The sequence below is a fragment of the Mesoplodon mirus genome (assembly GCF_964341445.2).
Source record: "Mesoplodon mirus genome assembly, chromosome: 3".
Taxonomy (NCBI): Eukaryota; Metazoa; Chordata; class Mammalia; order Artiodactyla; family Ziphiidae; genus Mesoplodon; species Mesoplodon mirus.
The window spans coordinates 194,865,029-194,885,787 of record NC_138978.1 but is presented as its reverse complement, the minus strand read 5'-3'; the positions used below and the strand labels follow the sequence as shown (position 1 = coordinate 194,885,787).

The window sequence follows — 20,759 nt, the reverse complement described above, 5'->3', positions numbered from 1 at the left end:
CACTCATATTAATCATAACTTTTAACCTAAATAACTAACTTCTGTTTCACAGAAACAGAAAAAACAAAAAACACTTAGACAGATAACTGAGCACCTTGTGTCCTGCACAAGCATTTTACAAGACTGTCAGACATGGTACCCATCATACCACTTTCTAAAGCCACACACCTCCCGTTTACATCTCTGTATGGTGGCCAAAGTGAACAAGTTTATTAAAATGACCCAAAAGTGTAGGCTTTTCACAGCACACAAAAATAAAAAAGTTTATAGACTTAAATATGCTTAGTAATCAGTGTTTTTAGTATTCTATCTTAGAAATTATCTAGGTTCATCATACATTATACATAATGTATCATACAATGTATAATACAGTGAGTAAACATTGACTAACTCAATATCAGTTCAATATTTTGGTTACCTAAAGGTTTTCAAAATTATGTTTTAGCAGATACATTACAAAATATAGTTACTGTAGAAATAAAGCTTACCAGAATAACGATACAGTTTGGTTGAGTAGAAATTTACACCTTTTGTAACCTTAAACAGGATGCCATTTGTTCATCAAACCTGTATACATTTAGGAAAAACAACCCCAAAGAGAATGAATGTATGCTTATATTGTACTTAATATTGATACATCAGAGAAGTCCCAGCTATATTTATTAAACTAAATTGATAGAACTAGGTGTTTGCTAAGGATTTTCCTTAATTATGTGAATTTGAATTCACTAAGAATTGTTTTGAAGTCTAGCCCATCTGAAGTATTAGAAGTTCAGTTTCCTTATTTTATAGGACTTTTAGGAATAATCAGTTTATGCTCATTTCTCTCTATAAGCCAATCGGAATAGCGCTCCTTTAACTTAGTTAAAATTTTTGTAAAGGACTTTGTTTTTTAGAGCAGCTTAAGGTTCACAGCACAATTGAGAGGAAGGTACAGTGATTTCCCATTTACCCCGCCCCACGTTTGCATAGCCTCCTGGATTACCAGCATCATTTACCAGATGGTGCGCTCTTGACCAAGGATGAACCGACGCTGACACATAATGACCCAAAGTCCGTAGCTTACCTTAGGGTTCACTCTTGCTGTTGTACAGTCTGTGGGTTTAGACAAATGTATAATGACATGTATCCATCACTATAATATCATATGGGTATTTTCACTGCCCTAAAAATGCTCTGTGCTCCGCCTAGTTATTCCCCCCTGCCGTCCCCAGCCTTAGCAACCACTTATCTTTTTATTGTCTCCATAGTTTTCCCTTTTCCAGAATATCATACAGAGAAACCATACAGTATGTAGCCTTTTCAGATTGGCTTCTTTCACTTAGTAATATGCACTTAAGATTCCTTAAAGTTCCTCCGTGTCTTTTTATGGCTTCGTAGCTTATTTCTTTTTAGTGCTGACAAGTATTCCATTGTTGTAAGTACCACGGTTTATCCATGTTCCTACTGAAGCACATCTCGATTGCATCCAGGTTTTGGCAGTTATGAATAAAGCTACTATAAACATCCATGTGCAGGAGTTTAATTTGTGAGACTTTATAATCTAGTTTATTGATACTCTATGGAGATAGAGCACCATTTCACATCAACTCAGTAAGAGCAAAGGCCTTTCTGAATTATAGACATAGAGACTCACAGACACCAACAATTTTGATATTTTTAGGTATACTTTACATAGTGAACAGATAATATAGATAGGTAGGAAGCTGAAAGATACATTGTTAAAAGCAATGCTATATTTTACAAGGCCTTTTTAGTTACATTTTTGGTTGTTACTTTTATGATATCAGAGGTGAAAATTTTGCTAAGTATTGAACAAGTTTACTTAACCTAGGCAATTAGCATGTACCTAAAGCTGCCTTAAAAATATTCATAGAATACTTTCTTTTTTTTTTGCAAGGTACTGGTCTGGCAACATAAGGCTGTAAACAGAAAGACATGTGGTCCTTGCCTTCCAGGAGTCTTATTATTGGGGAGGAAGATTGGTTTGGGAATCAGAAGTGAACTAATATTCTGTTTCTACTTCTAACTTGAATGTACGACTTCAAGGAAATCATTTTTACTCTCTGAGGTTCGATTTTCTCCTCTGTAAATGGGGGACACAGGTTGCTTATTGTTTTTACAATATTTGCTTCTACGTATAATTCCAACAGAAGGCCGGGTGTAATATGTGCCATGAAAGTTACTCACAATGCAGTGTAGACGTTCTGGGAAGGAAGACATCACACATTTAAACAGGTCAGTGAGAAAGGGGAAGTAGTAAGTTTAGACTAATTGTGCTGGTGATGGCAGTATTTAGTGTATTTTGGTAGTTTCTAGGATTAAAAGGCTTGAGGAGGGAAGACCATGTTTACATAGAATAGCAAGAAACCACTTTAAAAAGGAGCTTGAAGACGGAAGCTAGAACTAATTTCTGTAGCACGAAGTGGCAGAGATGGCAAGATGACAGATACTACGTGAACACACACTGTGCAGTGTTTTTTTCTAATACTAGATAAATAAAGATAAATATAAGAAGTTGTCAGCTCAGAAGGACCTCATAGTCCAGTAGGGGAGACAGAATTATTCATAATGTACTGTCTGTTCTGTAATACTAACGGACAGGTTGTAACCGTGGTTCCCACAAGGTTGCCTCACAGCTGCAGGCGGAGGGTTTAGCTTTGGACGGCAGTGGCGAAGTGTGCCTCCCTCTTTAAGATAAGCAGAAAGAAGGAAGACTGGTGGCAGGGGCTTATTGATAAAAGACGGTATTCTGGGAGGACTCCGCTTCAGGGTTGTTGAAAGTACCTTTGTTCCTTAAATCTTCTTGATTGTCATTCTTATGCCAGCGTGACTTGAGAGAAAGGGGTCATGGGATGTGAGAGGAAAGTTTATCCTGGATGTTCTGCCTTGGTCCTACTACATTATTGTCTCTTGCTTCCCCAAGAGTTGTCGTCAGCTGGTACATGCAGAACAGTGGCGGTGCAGTCCGTGTACTTGAAGGGTGTGAGTCTTCATTCATTACTTCCGGGACTGAGAGTTATCAGAGACCAGCGTTGAGGGCAGCACTAGAGAAAGTGGTTTACAGGTCTCTAAGCGGGCATTCGAAGGATATTTGGGAAGAGAATGTAGTTGTGGCCTTGGGTGCGTGTTTTGCTTGCATTCTGATATTCACGTGGCGATGCTGGTGTTTGGCAGGTGTGCGTGGAAGGGGATCTTTAAGCCTTGTTCCTCGACCACTGAGTGTATTCCTGGAGTTGGTCCTCTTTTAGGGTAAGAGTGGAGGATGCTGTCGTATATATAGTTAGGGTAACTGATTGTGACACCCTATTGTATTAGAAGCGCAGAGTGTTGAGATTATTTTGTGGTTTGGAATTGATGTGGAGTGATAGCTAAAGACAGAATTTTATTTCTTGCATTAAATAAAAGACTCTTTTTTTGGGGGGGGGATAGTATAAATTGGAGTTTGAATTCTGTCAGTTATATGCTTGGCTCCATCAAGCTCCAGGGTGGGCATTCAACAAATGAGAGGGCATGGTCAAATTCCCTTCATGCCTTGCCCTGGCTTTTCCTAGATCCTGTTTCTTTTATTGGTGGCATTTCTGTTTTTACTGCCCATTAACATTTTTCTTCTTCTCTCTTTTTTTTTTTTTTGTGTGTGTGTGTGGTCGAGTTCTACTTATTCTTAGACCTTAGCTTGAAAATTAATCGTTCTTTGAAGGTTTTCCTGACCTCCCAGGCAACCTGTCTGTACTTCTGTGTAGCCTCTTGCATTTACCTCTATATTTTACACTTTTATTTACACTTTTATTTTCATTCTTTTCTTTTTTCAAATGTCTCAGAGTATATATACTCTGTATGTATCTTCTGATTTTTCAGTCACCACATCTAGCACAGTGGCTCATACATAATAAGGCCTGAATAAATGTATTTTGAATTACTAGCTGAATAGATAAAAGGAAGTTGAGTAAACTCGTTATAGATTATTTTAACCTTCTTGGAAAAATAGGAGCAAGATAACCTAGTAAGCAGAATAGATATGAGGGTGTGGAATATTAAATTTTGAAGGATTTCAGACTGGTGTTATGACACATACAATAGGGATTCATCAAACTGTGAATGAAGAGATGCGGCTCAGTGGAGGGGTCAGGCAACATGAAGGTTTAGTAGGTCCACCACTGTTCGTTCATGACGAGTACCTGTCTGTGTGTACCTTCTCTTTTTCTCACATTTCTGTTGCAGGTTAAAAAAAATTAAAAATCAATATATATTGACACACTAGTATGGCTCTCATGCTAGATAACTAAAAACCGCCATTGGTAATGCATTGAGAAACGTGCACATATTACATAATTATTTTAAATTACGACAATAATAAAAACTCTGTTAATTAAGCAAATATTGGTAGAAACTAATTAAGAAAACTTGGTGGAATTCAACAGTTTGAATTACAGTTCTGAGCGAATAGTAGTAAGAAGCTATGTCATATACAGTAATAAAAGAACATTTTAAATCTTACCCTTCAGCTGTATCTTTGTAGGTCTTTTGTAGTTGTAGGTAACTAGCTAGTTAGCTGATTCCAAAACAAATACACTCATGAGCACTGTATACGGTTTTCATGTTCAGCAGTATCTGGTAGTTGGTCTGCATGGTTTAGGAAGAATGCCTGTTCTTTATTTAAAAATATTTTTTACACATCCATCATTTCCAAGAAGTATTTCTTTTAATAATTTTAAAGGGATTTGATTGCAATAAATAAAGTCTTTCATGATTTGAAATTGCAGTAGATTGATGGCTGGCCATTTTATAATTATGCTTCTTTCATCAAGCATAAAATCTAAACTTTGGGGGAATAATTTATTAAATCTAAATACTCTCAAAATAAATACTTAAACAATTACAGATATTTTTAAAAACTGGATTTCTTTTTTTGCTTGTTTGGATTTGATTCTGTCATTTTATACTACCAGTTGATTATATCAGGCACAGAAAAAAATTTAATTGCATTCTATACCAAATATTGTTTTTCCAAATGGAAGGAACAAATTGTCTTGAACCAGTTTTTGATGTGTGATGGTTAATTTTTATTTTACTACCACTGTGAATATTTCCGTTATATATGAACACGTATTTTTGATTTCTTAATTTTTAATGAAACTAAATCTTATAAAGAGAGATGATGGCTAATTTAAGAGAATTATAATCCTATCAAGACTGTATACTTTGTTTCATATTCCATTTTATCAGTGATTTATCTTAATAATCCTAAAATATAAATTATTTCTTATAATTTGCTCTGTAGAAACACAGTGTTATCTTTTTTGCACATTCCTGTGTCAAAAAAAGAAGAATCATAGTAAAACATAAGTGGCAAGCATGTGGGAAAGTGCTTAAAATTAAATCCAAGATCATCACCATAATTATATCTTTCTGCCTTTCTTCATGTAGGCAAGATTTGTTTCCTTTGTAAATGCAGTGCTAGAAAGCTCAAGGCAAAATGTGATCTTGTTCTTATTTTACCTGCATGCTTGTCTTATATTTTCTACTGTTAAAATTTAAAAGTTTTATTGCAAACAGGGAAACTAATTTGGAAAAACTTAGTGAGAAATTTTGCTTTAGAGCTGAGGTATTTATTGGAATACAGAACTGTGTAATCTAACAAACTCCTATTGAAAAGAATATTTTTGCATACATTTTAGATAATAAAATTTGAAAGCTCCTGAAAAAATGACCTTATTTTTCTGCTGAAGGGTGAACAGGTTTTACTTTAATGAGCGCTTAGAGGTGAGGGGTTTTATACTTATTTTTATAGCAGTGAAATTATTATATTCTAACTATGCAAATAATTTAGACCAATCCTGGAAGGTCTGGCATTACTCAACAACCTATAGAAATTAAGTAATAATAGATGATGCAGATTGAAAAAGATAAATGTGGTTTCACAAGAACTTACTTTGTATTGAGCATTAAACGTTTGATAAAAGTCACTTTGAAATTTAGTTCTATAACGGGTTCTGAATCTTTGAGAGAAAGCGTTAGGAAATAATTTTTTTCAATATGATGTAGCATAGGCTGATGAATCAGAAGCCATTCTCCTGAAATCAGGAGAAAAAAAAGTTAAATTTAATATAGGAGCATGAAAGTCTACCAGTTCAAAATGTTATATTTCACATTTTTCTTTATTTTTAGCTTAAAAAGAAGTTAAAATTAATTAACTATGAAACAAAGGATGGAAGCAAAAGTAGCATGTTTTCAGATGTTACTTGGTGGAGAAATTAAAATCTTTCAAATTGACATAAAGTCAATATTAATTTACATGGAGTATGTTACTTTGAAATAATCTTAATCATTATAACTGTATAGTGCTTTAAAAAATGCCTTTCAGGGAAATTTCTTTTTTAGGAATAGGTATAAGTTGAGTGAAACTTGCGGATTATAAGAATCAGTAGCTAACCATAAATTGCTACTTTACCTTTTTATTTTGCTATTTCCATTTTCTCTCCCCTCTCAGTACATTATTAATAGGTAAGCCCTATTAAAGTAATATTGCCAGGTTGTTTATTAGTGTTTAAAATTTAAGCCTGAAATACAGTTGGGGAGAATAAGTAGATATGAAAGCAATTCACAATTAAAATTTTGAAATTTAAAAAATATCCTCTGTTAGCTGAAAATGTTGAACTTGATCAACATATGGTACCAGCTAGCCTCATCCCCACCCGTTCTTTTGTTATCTTGTTATTGTTATAAGGCTTAATGACAGTTGTAAGCCATAGTTCTGGATATGGGGGTTAGTCCACCCTGGGGAGAAGAGGAGGAAACAGCAGTGTGGATTATGGAAATATGGATTGATCTAAAAAGAGACCCCTTGTAAAAGAATGGGGCTCAAAGGAAAGCTAGGAAAAACTGAAGAAAAGATGATGGAATATGATGTGAAAATGATCATTTGAAATCTTTCCTTTCATTCCCAGCTGCTGTGTTTTGGAGAAACGGAATGCATTTGTATGTTAAGGGAGAGGCCAGATGAATAGTATTATTTATTAGATATATTTTCATTTTGAGTGAGATAAATTATGTGCATTTTAATAGACTTTGCATATGTTAGACTTTTTAAATCTTAAAGACATAATGTTAGGTATGATATTTCATAGAAATATTTCAAGTAGTGTACAATGTTTGATTAATGTTTGGCCTTTAAATAGACCTAATTTCAAAAATTAACTTCATGGTTGTTATATATTAAGTATTTTAACTAAATGTGATGGTGAATATTATCTTTAAGATATGAAATTTTTTTGTTACTTTTATAACTTAGCTATTCAAATATATAGTTACACATTTATTCATATGTGTTTTTCTAGACAACTGATAACATTTCAGCTTGTCTTGGTAAGCTAGTACTAAGCGATAACATACATCTTTATCCTTAGCCTGTTTGATCAGAAGCGACGACAGTGCAGTCTAGTGGTCATTTTTGCCAATGCAGACACAGGGTCCACGTGGTTTTAACTAGTTTGTGATGTGTTTGTATACAATGAAAGAAAGACTTGTTGCCTGATTCTGAAGTTTGGGAAAAGTTAGATTGGGAAAGAGTTAGCTTAAAAGCATAGAAATAAGGCGTTTGGGAGGAGGGTTTTGGTGGTTTTTTTTTTTTTTTTTTTTTTTTTGCGGTACGCAGGCCTCTCACTGTTGTGGCCTCTCCCGTTGCGGAGCACAGGCTCCGGACGCGCAGGCTCAGCGGCCGTGGCTCATGGGCCCAGCCGCTCCGCGGCATGTGGGATCTTCCCGGACTGGGGCACGAACCCGTGTCCCCTGCATCAGCAGGCGGACTCTCAGCCACTGCGCCACCAGGGAAGCCCTGGGAGGAGGTTTTGAGGGAGGATGTTTCCAGTTTTGGACGTGCCAGGTAAGCTGGTAGGGATGTCTCCTAAGTAGTAGGACGCCGCCGGCTGGGGTTCAGGAGAGGAGTATGATGTGGCTTCACGGAGCTGTTGAGTAGCTGCACTGGGTTCTGACCCTCGCCTTCTGGCTGGAGAATCCAGGCTTTATCCGTGCCGTGTAGCAGTGAGATTAGATTCCCCATGGAGAGGTGGGGGCTGCAGACGGAACCCTGGGAACACCAATGGAGAAGGCGCCATGAAACAGGCTGGGAGCAAGGAGGAGAGCTGGATGAAGTGGGCACTGATGTCCGGGGAGGGTGCTCGGGAGCAGAAGCCTTGGCCTCCTCAGTCAAGGGCAGGTCACTGTCAGCCTTTGATCCCACATGTCTCATCCCTGGTAGGCATGGGATAAACACATGTTAAATGAATAAAGTGTTACACATTGCAGAAGTCAAATATGGTAAAGACTGGAAAAATGGCTATTAAACGTAAAAATTAGCGATCACTGGTGACTCTAAGCTGAGAAGACTCACCAGCAAGCAGTGATAGACTTACATCGTACTTCCAAGAAAATTTTCAGTGAGAGGAAGAACTATTTTAGTCTGCTTTTTAGCTGACCAAAGGTTGCCTCTACTTTATAGAATTTACCTTAACCTGCTTTTACAAGTAAGTCACTCCTGTTTTTTATATATACTCCTTATATTCCATATATTCCAATACAGTAATATATTGTAAAGAATAAATAGAAGGGATTAGATCATTTATTCAAGAGAACTACCAATCCTTAACTGAGAAAATTTATCAAATAACTCTCGCTCTGTGTGTGTGTGTGCGTGTGTGTGCGTGTGTGCGTGTGTGTGTGTAGTTTCTGGTTTCTTGAGTAAAATAAAGAGACTCTTTATTGTAAAGACAAGAGACTCAGCAAATTGTGTGTTCTCTTTAAGGTCATTTATGCCGAAGTGGACTAGACTAGGAATGATCAAAACTCATTGCTATTTGGTGAGGCTTGTTTGGTAGCTTTCTCTGTGTGAAAAGAACCAGTGTTCACAGTTGAATTTCTCATAGAAAGAGTTCTGCATTATAAGAACTAAGACCAAGATTGGCACCTTTTCTTAAAATCTCAGCAAGAGGCCAAAGATTACATCAGCAGGGAGTGTGAACTAAATTTTTATTACAGGAGGTAGATGTTCTGTAATGGGTGGAGCTGAATAAGTTTGCAAAATAATAGCTCACAATATTTCTATTTAGAATCTCAAGAAGCAAATCATTCAAAAAAAAAAGACCACTTGTGACTTCAAATTTAATTGTAATTTGACATATTAAAAATTATGGGCATGCACATTTTTTATAAAGGAAAAATCTTGTATAATTTAAGATGACTTAAAAATACAAAAAAAGAAACAGAGTTCCTAGATTCTTGATTTTTAGTCCTGCTTGCTAGCTATATTTGAATAAGGTTTTATATTAATTACTAAGTACTTAGTTCCTGCTTTAAATGAAGGGGATAAAAATGTCTTGCAGACTTCATGAATAGAATGGCTAACGGCATCAGTGACCCGGGGTGTTTACCATCTGAGCTGCAGTTTTCCATGTCCTCACCAGCCGCCACGCAGAGGCAGCTTTGGCCTGATCAGTGCATATGCACTCTCCACCCTCAGCCCCTCTGTTACTATTAACCTTGTTTAACCTCATCCTGCCTGTGTTACTTGAGCATTATTTACTTTTCTGGTATGATCCTTGTTCTGATAAGTGACAGATGATTTTGTTTCAGGTTTTAAATAATAGGCTTCGGGGCTTCCCTGGTGGCTCAGTGGTTGAGAGTCCGCCTGCCGATGCAGGGGACACGGGTTCGTGCCCCGGTCCGGGAAGATCCCACATGCCGCGGAGCGGCTGGGCCGTGAGCCATGGCCACTGAGCCTGCGCGTCCGGAGCCTGTGCTCCGCAATGGGGGAGGCCACAACAGTGAGAGGCCCGTGTACCGCTAAAAAAAAAAAATAATAATAATAATAGGCTTCAAATTTAATTTCTTGGTCTTTTGCTCCTCTGTGAGAAAGAATCTACTTAAGTCCTTATAAGTCTTACTTGAAAGAAATCAGATGTATGTTTATACTGTAAATCTAATATTTTCAGTGGTAATAAATAAGCATAGACATAAGCAGCATTGCTTTTTTGCCTCAGGACTTAATTTCAAGGGCATAGAACAACCCAGAGCAGGTGAGACTCACATTTGTGATGACATATCGTCCCATCTCTTCTCCCACGATTTCCTCACAGCTCGGCCCCCTTTATTTTTCCATACGCCAAGCTGAACTCTGGTTCGGAAGTATTAATTGTATACCCTTAACTCTTCATATGTATGGACAATATCTACCATATAGAGACCAAGCAGGCATCAGATTCAGGCATCTGCTGGTTATATGTTGGACCCTACATGAAAACAAAGTGAATAAAAATTCATGGCATGGGGTATAATGGTTAGAAGCTTCAGCCTGTGAGTTCAAATCCCAACTCTAACATTTGTTAGCTGTGTGACTTTGGGCAAGTTACTTAGTCTCTTTCACCTCTTTTTTCCCCTCCACATAGAAAAGGGAAAAAACATGGGTTGTTGTAAGGGTTAAATGAAATAAACATGTAAGTGCTTAGGTCAGAACCTGGCACAGAGTAAGCAATTATTTTATCATATCTTTATTTGGGAAGATAATCAGAAAAAAAGCACGCAGACTCTTAAATCACATTTCCTTGAACTGTCTACTGAGGTGGGTTGATTCTGATGGTGCTAAAACAGTGTCATTTCATATGAGGTCAACAGTTTTTTTTTTTTTTTTTTGAGAGCATGAGTAATGTTCCAGGCACTGGTTAGGCATTAGGAGAACTCCAGAGCTGAATAAGCCATCAAAGATTTTGGAGATTCGTTTGTTCTGATTGATCATGTCAGTTATAACAACTAGGACTTTCTGGGTCACTACTGACTTCATTGATCTCTGGTTACTGACTGGTGACATACTGTGGTTATAATACCAGAAGTGGTTGAGTACTCTATAACGTATATCTTGATGCAAATCACTAGAAAAATAAAGACAGGATTATGAGAAAATACAGTGATTTCATAATTTGGGAATATTATAATAAAGTTGCTTGTTGAGGCGACTATAAAAATATGAAAAATAACAGTAATTGTCCATAACAGCAGACAATAAAAGTCCTATCTCTTATCACTTCCATATCTTTTAATCGGTGTCATTCCCTGTCTCTGTCCCTGTCTAGGCCAGATTCTTTCTCTGGAGCACCAGACGTTTTATCCAGCTACCTCCTGGACGTCTCCATTTTTACTCTTGTTTATATCTCAGTTTTGTACCTTCTCTGCATTCCTGCTGCACTGTCTCTCTTCAGGTCACCACTCCTCACCTCGATGATTGCAAAAGCCTTCTATCTGATTTTCCAGCCTTCAGTCTTGTCCTTTTAAAACCCATTCTACAAACTGTAGTCAGAGTGATCTTTCTAAAATTCAAGTCCAGTCATGTCCCTCCCTTGCTTTAAACCTTTCAAAGCTTCCCTGTTTTTCTTAGGTTGGGTGACCATGATTTATTGTCCAAACTGAGATACTTATTTATTACTTTTTCACTGATAATTTGTATATGGTGCAATGCAGATCTCAAGTGTACAATGAAATGAGTTTTGACAGATGCCTACGCCTGTGTAACCCACATTCCTTTAAAGATACAGACTGTCTCTGTCACTCCAGAAAGTTCCCTCTTGCTGCTTCCTGGTTACTTCCTGTGCCTGCTAACCCACTCCCACAGCCCCAGGATACCACTGTTCTGATTTCTGTTACGATAAATTATAACTTGGACACTTTTGTGAGTAAAAGGGGTTGCTGCTGATAACTGTGCTGAGAAGATGCATGTAAAGGGCTTCTGGGCAAACCAGGAGGGGTGGTTTCCCTACTCTTTGCATCAAGTCAGAACTTCTTAATTGGCCTAGAGCCCTTATGATAGAATCAGTCCCCTGCTTATTTCTCAAGCCACATTCTCTTATCATCCTCCCAGACTTTGTACGTGTTCTTTCTCATCTCCAGACCTTTCTGGACCTTTCTGTAATATTCTTTCCTGTGATGGGAAAACCACCCTTAACTCCTCTCTACCTCCCTCTCATTGTACAATAGTCGGGCCAAATTTTGTTCTCTCTGTATTTCTCTATTTAGCAATAGATGAGATTTCTTCCCTTGGGACTTCCACCACACTCCTCCAGAAGCACCCCTGCTAAATGTGGTATACATGTCTGATTTCTAGACTCCATGGTGTTTTTCACTTTTAACACCCACACTTTTATTACATTACATTGTGATTGTCCTTGATTGCTATTCGCACGTTAAATATTTGCTAAATGAATATACATAAATGTACATAAGCATATTAATTATTCATATAAATAAGTTCATGTTGAGTTTGTAAATATGAGTTAGTACTGATTAGACGTTATACCTAAGTAAATAATCTTCATAGAACAGTCTGTATTTTATAATTGTGTAATTATAATTTAGTTCTTCCAGACAAAGCCTCCAAATGGGTAAATAGTCAGTTATGATTTTTCCAAACTTTTAAAAGACACCGTGATTCTCATTTCCACTAGGTGACCTTATAGACTCCAGGGACCTTCAAGGTATACAGAAATAATTAGTATGTGTACTGTTGCTCCCAGAATACAATAGTCATCTAAAGTGTAGGGTCCCTGATTTATGCTCTAAAACTAAAGTTTCTGTTGTTTCTTAAAGCATCAGACAAACAAGATTCCCATCTGGTTTATCACAGGATTCACTATCTAGGGAAAATCAAGCAGTGCAGGCATAGTTCTGAACTGGGTTCAAGGCAGGATTTAAAAAAAAAAAAAAAGGATAATTGTAGTTTACTTCTCTGGGACATATCATACCTCGTTTGTCATCCATAACAGCAAAATACATTCTTTAATGTGTGATTTACCCAATGAATGGAGAATATTTACATGAATACAGTGACAGAAAGATTGCACATGGTCTAGGTCTCAAGAATATGAGGAATAATATGAATCAAGGGTCTGGCAGTCCACAGGACTGGGGAAAATATAAAATCCAGACTGGGGAAAATGTAAAATCCAGGTAAAGGTTAACAAAGAACAAAGAGTGACTCAAAATTAAAGAAAATGGAAAACATAATTCAGTAATCAAGGGCAGTGCTACAAAGAGGATGTGTTTTCTAAGGGCATCTCTATCAGTGTCTTCGCCAGGACAGTTGCAGGGAAGCCCCCTTTGAGGTGAAGGGGGCAGGAAGTCCCTCCGTTCCTCGCGCTGGCCAGTGCCTTGTGTAGAGTTGGTAATTAATCCTTATTAAGTGCATTGATAAATAAGTACACGAAAAAAGAATTTTGTTAGTAAACCCTCCCTTAAATGAAAAATGTCTGTTGGCGTGACTCTTTGAAGATATTTTTAATTCAAAGAAGTAGCCAGCATGGTAGCCCAAAGTAAGCTCCTGTACATACTGAAAACATCAGATATGCACGGTTTATGATTTTGCAGCATTAACCGAGTTTGCTTCTATTGTGTTTGATTAAACAGAAATACTTGAATATATTCAACTCTATATCTATATCCGTAGGCACCTATATTAATTAAATATGTTAACCATCTTGCAAGGAGGCAGATAAATTATTCAGTATAATACTTTGTATTTTGTATCTCAGTATGTTAATGTTTTGGCATAGGTCATTGGACACAGGACCTTAAATGTTGTAGTTATTTAGTAAATATTTGTTGAATAAATAAGTATCTTCTTCATTTGAATTCATATGACACTTGAGTTCTTAAAATAAGTAACTAATTAATAAAAAAGTTAACAGTTGTCAGTGGGGTTTATGTACCTGACACTGTCTAATCATTTTATATGGATTTTTAACTTAATCCTCATATAAATCCCAAGTAAATCCTCACTTAATCCTACAAGATAGATAATAATTTTGGCACATTTTCTAGAGGTGGTGACGGGGGTGCTTAGCCGGGGGCTGGCCCAGCCAGGTCTGAGTGTCACCTCCTGGCTCCAGAGCACCGTGCACTGACCACTGGGCTTTGCTGCCTCATGGGTGTGTGCCTGCACACTGGTGCCTGTGCCTATTTCTGGGATCTCATCGTAGCTCTGAAAATTAGTAATCACGTTTCCTTTACTCTCCACAGCATCTAGCTGCGGGTTGGGGTCATGGTAGCGGATCAGTTGACTGGTGTAAAACTTGTTTCTCTCTAAAAATTGAGGCTTTTTTCTACTTATCTTGATTTAATGGCAGTTTGATATTCATTTTTAAGTAGCTAAGTGTCTATAATGCAAATAAATATTATAGGCAATGCTCTATTTTATTATATAGGTGTTTCCTTTGATCTAGAAAATGTTACTAGTTAAAATAGGGGTGAGTGAGGCAAAGAATAAGTATATTAGTCTGAAAGGAATGGGAGGTTACATGGTTATTAGGGAAAAAGAAAGGGAGTCTTCCTAGGTGGCTTTTTCTTAGAGTTGGATAATTGTTATTCAAATCACTGTTTAAAAGTTAGTGTTAACGTAGGCATAAAAATTTGAAGGTGGTTGGAATAGAACTTTTGACAAAAAAACTTTGGAAGCCCATTTGCTTATATATATATACTTTCATGCCTTTTGAATTCTTCTCTTTAACTAATGAGGGAAATGTATTATTCCTTTTATTTACCAAGTAAACCACCTATCTAATCGTTAAGTACAGTATACGTATTTTAGGTAACGTCACGCTGTACTGCTTTGAATCTAGGCTTTCTCATTGGCATTAGATTAAGCTAATGTTGAGTTCAGAGCTCTCATCACCTGACTGATACACATAGAACCCAAATCCTCAAAATTCGTATTTCTACAATACAGTTCTTCTTACAGTCGAATGCATTTGCTTCGTGGCAGTTATTTAAATCTTTCAGTAATGAAAATTCATTCTTAATTTTTGATAGTGAAAAATAACTTGATCAGAGTTAACAATCTAAACACTGTTAGCGTTAGAATTCACAGACTTTGTGTTTTCCCTAAATTAAGGAAGGAGGATGAAAGAGAAATATACTTCTAATTGAAATAGTACATAAAAGTAAAACCAAGAGAAGAATCCTGCAGTGGTCTCAATTATTCTGATAGTTATTCCTTGGCTCGAAGTTTAAAATAGAGTCTCCAAGCTTAAAACACTTTAGAAAGTAAGACGATGTTTAAAGAGGCTGTATGTGTAACTTACGGTATAATTGTAGTTCTACCTTTTAATAAAATGCATCCCACTCTAATCACCCTGTTAGTGTAGCTGTGTTTCCTTGGAAACTTAAAGCATCTCGCAGTACCCCTGTGGGTGTGCCGTGGTGCCCTGGAGCAGCTCGGGTGCAGTTTGGGAATCCCTGTTCTGCACTGTACAACCTGCTTGTCACTAAGCAGCTCAGTGAATATTTCTTTTGAGACAAAAAAAGTTTATTTTTCCCCCATGTAAAGCACAAATAGATTGAGTGAATACACGGTATTAATGAATTCTCATTTGTTTTGGGAGATAGTATTCAAAATTGAGTAACCATCTTTTTAGGAATCAGTGGCCTTTGTGAAAAATTAGATTAAAATTGATAAGTAAAGCCCCCTTTTTACAAAAGGATTCTGAAAGTGTTACTCAAATGAATAAATTTATGCATATTTGAAAAGTATATTTTTCCTGAGAACTTTGGTAGAACTGTAATTCTTATCTAATTAAAATTGCTGTGAGGAGTCTTAAGAAAGAAAAGATGATGCTTCACTCAAGCGTCTTTATAATTAACTACAGGTGTCGCGGCCAGTGGAAAATGGATGGGTTTGAATTCTGACTTCGCCTCTAAGCAGTCTAAGGCTAAGCTAAGCATGGGTAACCTTTGCCCTGCCTGTGGTTAGTCTAGGAGTGGCCGCCACCTTCTGGCTGATCAGCTGCGATGGGAAAGTCAGCCGGTGGGCCTTCTGGGAAAGGTTTCCTCTCTGATAGAAAGAGCCTCCCAGGAAGCTTTCGCTGGATACAGCGGTGTCTTCATGTGGTGAGCTGAACTCTGGCAGCTCGTTTTGAGGACTCCTGAGTCCTTGAGGAGGGTGCTGAATCAGTCCCCGAAAAGGTCCACCGTGTCACTTCTCGCACTGAGAGGATAAGTACTGCTTTGTGTACAGTAGGCACCCTTATCTGATACAGTTAGTCTTATTCCTTAGTTATAGGTGCCATTCAAACCAAGTTAAACAGTCAGGACCCTTACTGTAGGCAATCAAGTGTGTTTTGAAAAACCCTCCCAAGTGATTATCTTATACCTTCTTATCTTCCGTCTAATTCTTTCTGCCCTCCCATTGAGAACCCCTGGAGAAAGATGTTTATGAAGTTGAACTAACAGAATTTGAAGATTGATTGATTGTATATGGGGGTCAGGGAAAGGGAGAGGTCTAGGCAACTACCATGTGCTTGTTTGGGTAACGGGGTGGGCGGTGCTGCCGTTCTGGGTGATAAGGAGTATAAAACTGAAAGAGTGACTTCAGTTTTGTTCATTCTGAATTGAAGGTGTCTGGGGAACGTTCAGAGATTGATACTAGAAAGTAGTTAGAAGTATAATCCTGGAGTTCACAGAAATATCTGAACTATGGGACTAAGAAATTTGGTAGTTGTAGTTGAATCCGTGGATGTAGGTGAGATTGCCTAGGCAGGTGTAATTTACTGAGTGTGGCGGAGAGGACTGGTTGGAAGCTCAGCATTTCAGTGGAGGGCAGGGGAAGGAGCCACTGAGGACAAGGACAACAAGTACCGATCCTAGCGATGGTGCATCTCCTTGCTTCTTAGATTTTGTTCAGAGAAATTCTAAGGCCTTTGTAGTTACCGAACTCTAATCAGGAGGTAAACTTTACATATTTCAGCTTTTTTTTTTTTTAAGTAGATTCTTAAATGCCCCTTTCCTCTTTTACTTGATCAATATATAATGCTCAATGGTAACCTCATGGATAGAGAGTCAATATACCACTCTTAACACGAGCAGTTTCTTCTCTCTTACACGGTCAATTTGATCATAATGCTTATTAGTACAGATACAGGATATAGTACCAAAAAACCACAGTGTGTAAATTTGCATTAATCCTTGTTTTCAGTCATTTATATATTTCCCAGTCCATTTATTTATGTAGTAGTAGACGTGTTGTTTTTAGGGCATATGCAGATATATGTGTTATTGCCTCTTGTATTTTGCTATTCGTAATTTTATATTCTATTAATATGTCATTCTTTTTGTTATTTCTATTTTTAACATTTGACATGTTAGTCAATGTGTTCTTTCTATGAAAAAAAATATTTTAGAGAATTAAGAGGATTTTGAGAACCCGGATAATTTTTCTTGTCTAAGGAAAATAGGTATTTCATAAAAACAAAAGCCTGTAGGAATAGAGAAACATAACTTTTGAAGAGTATTGTCTTAAACCTTTCACATAATCTACGGATGCCAATCCAGAAATGTGTGTGTATGTGTCATATCAAGAACACAGTGCGGTGGAAATACCAGAGTTTAGGAGCACTTCTAATCAATATAAAAGTACAGTTTTCAATTAACATCATTGTTAAAGGGATCCAAAAAACTATTTGCATGTATTTTATCCCTCCCTCCCCCCTCCCTCCCTCTCTCCCTCCCTCCCTCCCTCTCCCTCCCTCCCTCCCTCCCTCCCTCTCCCTCCCTCCCTCCCTCCCTCTCTCCCTCTCTCCCTCCCTCCCTCTCTCCCTCTCTCCCTCTCTCTCTCTCTCTTTCTCTCTCTCTCTCTCTTTCTTTTTCAACCTCAGTTTGAATAGCACCTGTAATTAAGGAAGAAAACCGAGCCCTGGGAGCTAGGTAGGACTTGCAGCCATTGATCTGTGTAAGCCCAGCTTATACTGTCAGGGGAGGAACAGTCAACTGCTGAGCTGCTTTGTCACTGACATAAGCTGAGAGAGGATTTTTTTGTCTATACTGTTTATACACTAGTCTATAGACCTGCTGGCTGGTTGAATTTTAAAGAGTGCGGAGGTTTAAAGACTTGTCCCCTGAGGGATGCTTCTGCCAGTTGGGGAGCGAGCCGTGGCTGTTTTGCAGAAGTGTGTGCCTGTGTGTTGCTTCTGGAAGGAGGGAGGGGGAGGGTGTGAACGATTGAGCAACTAACTGGGAAACATTCTTCTTTATTTGAGTCTTAAAATCGATGTGAAATATATTATTAATTCGGGTATATTTGGAAGCAGACAATGGATTTTGAATATCTGTCTTTATTGTTACAGAAATGATACGAACAGCTTTGCAGGGGGAGTATCTGAATAGCGTTCACGTGTGTTGTAAATATGGGAAATGGCTTCACTTTTTGCAGCACAAGATAATGATTAGCAATGGTCAGATGAACTGTTCTCTTTTGTAATGTCCTGTTTTCAGTTTAAGTAATTCGAATTATTTCAAGCTCAGCAGCTCTTTTAGTTCCATTTATTGATAATAAAACATTGTCAGTAGTAAAACAGTTATCTTTTTCTAAATACGGGGTTTGCGCTCGTACTTACAAATGTATATGTTCATAAACAAACCTGGGTACCCTGCCCTAAAGATAGAAGATAGCTTCTTTACATATGCTTTTCTTTCAGCTTCAGGGACTTAAGGCTCTTGAAGTTTTCTTAGGTTTTGGCATTGGAATTTTACAATGGTTTATTTTTACTTGATACTTTATGCCAGTTTACATTTTAAAAGAATGTGAGAAATTCTGCTTAAAACACTCAATCCTGTGACTGTGTGTAGGGCTTAATATTCATATACTGATGATTTCTCTGAATGTAAGTTCTATTGGTAGAGAGGTAGTGATAGGGAGTTTTTTTTTGCTGGGGAGTGGCTACTGCATGAAGATATTTACTCTTTACTCTTTTAATATGAAGCCTCCTCATCAATCTCTGCTTTCCCTTGTAAAATCACCTGGCTTTAAACTTGTATGAGGGTGTCTTCAATTCTGACTCTATGACAGGAGTTAATTTTAAGTTGTTTTTCATATTTAACAAAATAGATCTTTTTCTATTTTTTTGCCAAATATCTGACAATTATCTGCATTTTGTTATACTTGTTAATGTATATGATTTCTAAAAGCTTTTAAAATTATTTTATAATAACTATAAAGTCACTGCAGATTTCAAGTCAGTAAGATTATTTTCTATACTTAATTAAAACATTGATTTTCATATTAGGAAATTTTTAAATAAAAGTGCACAGAGTAGAAGCTATGTAGTTTTACGTTAAAGGCTTATTTTTAGATACGCATTTCTTTAAGAGTGTTATTTGGGATTAAACTTAGTGTTACTGATGTTGAATTTACCAAGAGTTCAACATATAAATGTGTTTCTTTAGCTATAGAAAATCCTTTTTTTTGAACCATTTTACTCTGGGGCACGTTGAGTTGTTATACCTCTCAGTAATTCATTGCTGCCAACTTCATTCCCTTTTCTCTGCCTGCATTTTAATTGAAACAACATTTATATTTCTGAGCCAGGATCTGTCAGAAGTCCCTGTGGCTACTCTGTGGTACAAGCAGCAGCAGACGCAGCTTACCCATATGGTGCGGTGCTTCTTGTAAAATCCATATGGCCTTGTTGAAGGGAGTCCCAGCGGGGATGTGAGGGGTGTTAATACCCTTCAGGCCAGGCCTTTCCCTCCTGGGGCTTCCGTGGCATTGTCAGTGCAATCTGCCAAAGCACACACTTAATTCCTTTTTAATAATCAATTATTTTAGTCCAGGAACCTGTTATTTTTCTTAAGAAAAAGACAAACTTTTTTTCCCTAAAAAAATGTCTCCAAAAAAGTTTTAACTGCATCTTTAAAAATATTCTAAAGCTTTTTTTTTTTTTTTTGCATTTGCAGGAAGTACTACAGACTGTGCCAAAGTTCTGTTTCCCCTTTGACGTTGAAAGGTACAGTATAAGTCATCATCTAAAATAACCTTAGCCTATCTCAGTGAGCACTTTAAAATTATTACATGTGTTTTCTTTATAAAATGAAATGTATTTTTTTTCCCATTGCCTCTAACAGAAAAGACCAGAGGTTCAAAATTAAATAATATTTGAAATGGAGAAGCCTTCTAAATCATTATATCTTCTGTTTATTCCACTGTGGCCAGTTAGGATTAGTCTTAAGGTTCCATTTCTTCCTTTTGTTCTTCAGGTACATGTTGTAAGCACTAGGAGAAAAAAACATTAATACGTCCTTTATCAGAGCCTTAGAATTGTGTCTTTTAAAATTAGATGTATATATCCTGGTTTCTATCTCACTTCACCCTGATTGAAAAGACCATCTGTGTGATATTGTAAAACTCATGGCTGGTTGTCTCCCAAGAATAGCTTTATAGAAATCGTGCAATATTATGGAAGGCTGCAGAGAAACCCTCTTACCTAGCAGTTTTGAAAATCTCATTATGTTTGTATTTTACTGAACAAATGCTGAATGAATAGAGTATTACCTGTGTGTAACTGGAATGTCACAGAATATATAGCCCTTTGAGCATAATAACAGATCATTTATTGTTTTTCATGTGATTTTCATACCCTATTATCAGTTTTTTTTAAGGGTATGCTGTGAGGTGGTATTAAAAGAAAATGTATTTTAGGAAAATATTTTGCTAAAAGTAAAGATTAGTAAAAATCTAAAATTTTACAGTGTTGAAGATAAAAGCCTTTCTAACGATGGGCTAATTGATACTAATAAGTACTGCTGGTGAATGATGCCCCTTGTTTTACCTCTTTTCTGGGGAATCACTTGTACCTGCTAAAGTTGCAATTTCCAAATTAATAGCAAAGATGAAATAAAGGAAGAAAAGCTATGGAAGGAAATTGTGAACATTGGGCACTAGAGGGCACAGTAGA

At 37.1% G+C, this 20,759-nt stretch overlaps 1 protein-coding gene across 4 annotated transcripts in view; it reads left to right on the top strand.

Moving 5' to 3' along the window:
• Nucleotides 1-20,759, top strand: part of DENND1B (DENN domain containing 1B) — a 261,440-nt gene that overhangs the window by 77,135 nt on the left and 163,546 nt on the right. For all 4 annotated transcript variants that reach the window (XM_082615047.1, XM_082615049.1, XM_082615048.1 and 1 more), the window contains exon 4: nucleotides 19,762-19,811. In XM_082615047.1, coding sequence (XP_082471173.1) covers nucleotides 19,762-19,811 — 50 coding nt within the window. The remainder of the gene's footprint in view (nucleotides 1-19,761; nucleotides 19,812-20,759) is intronic.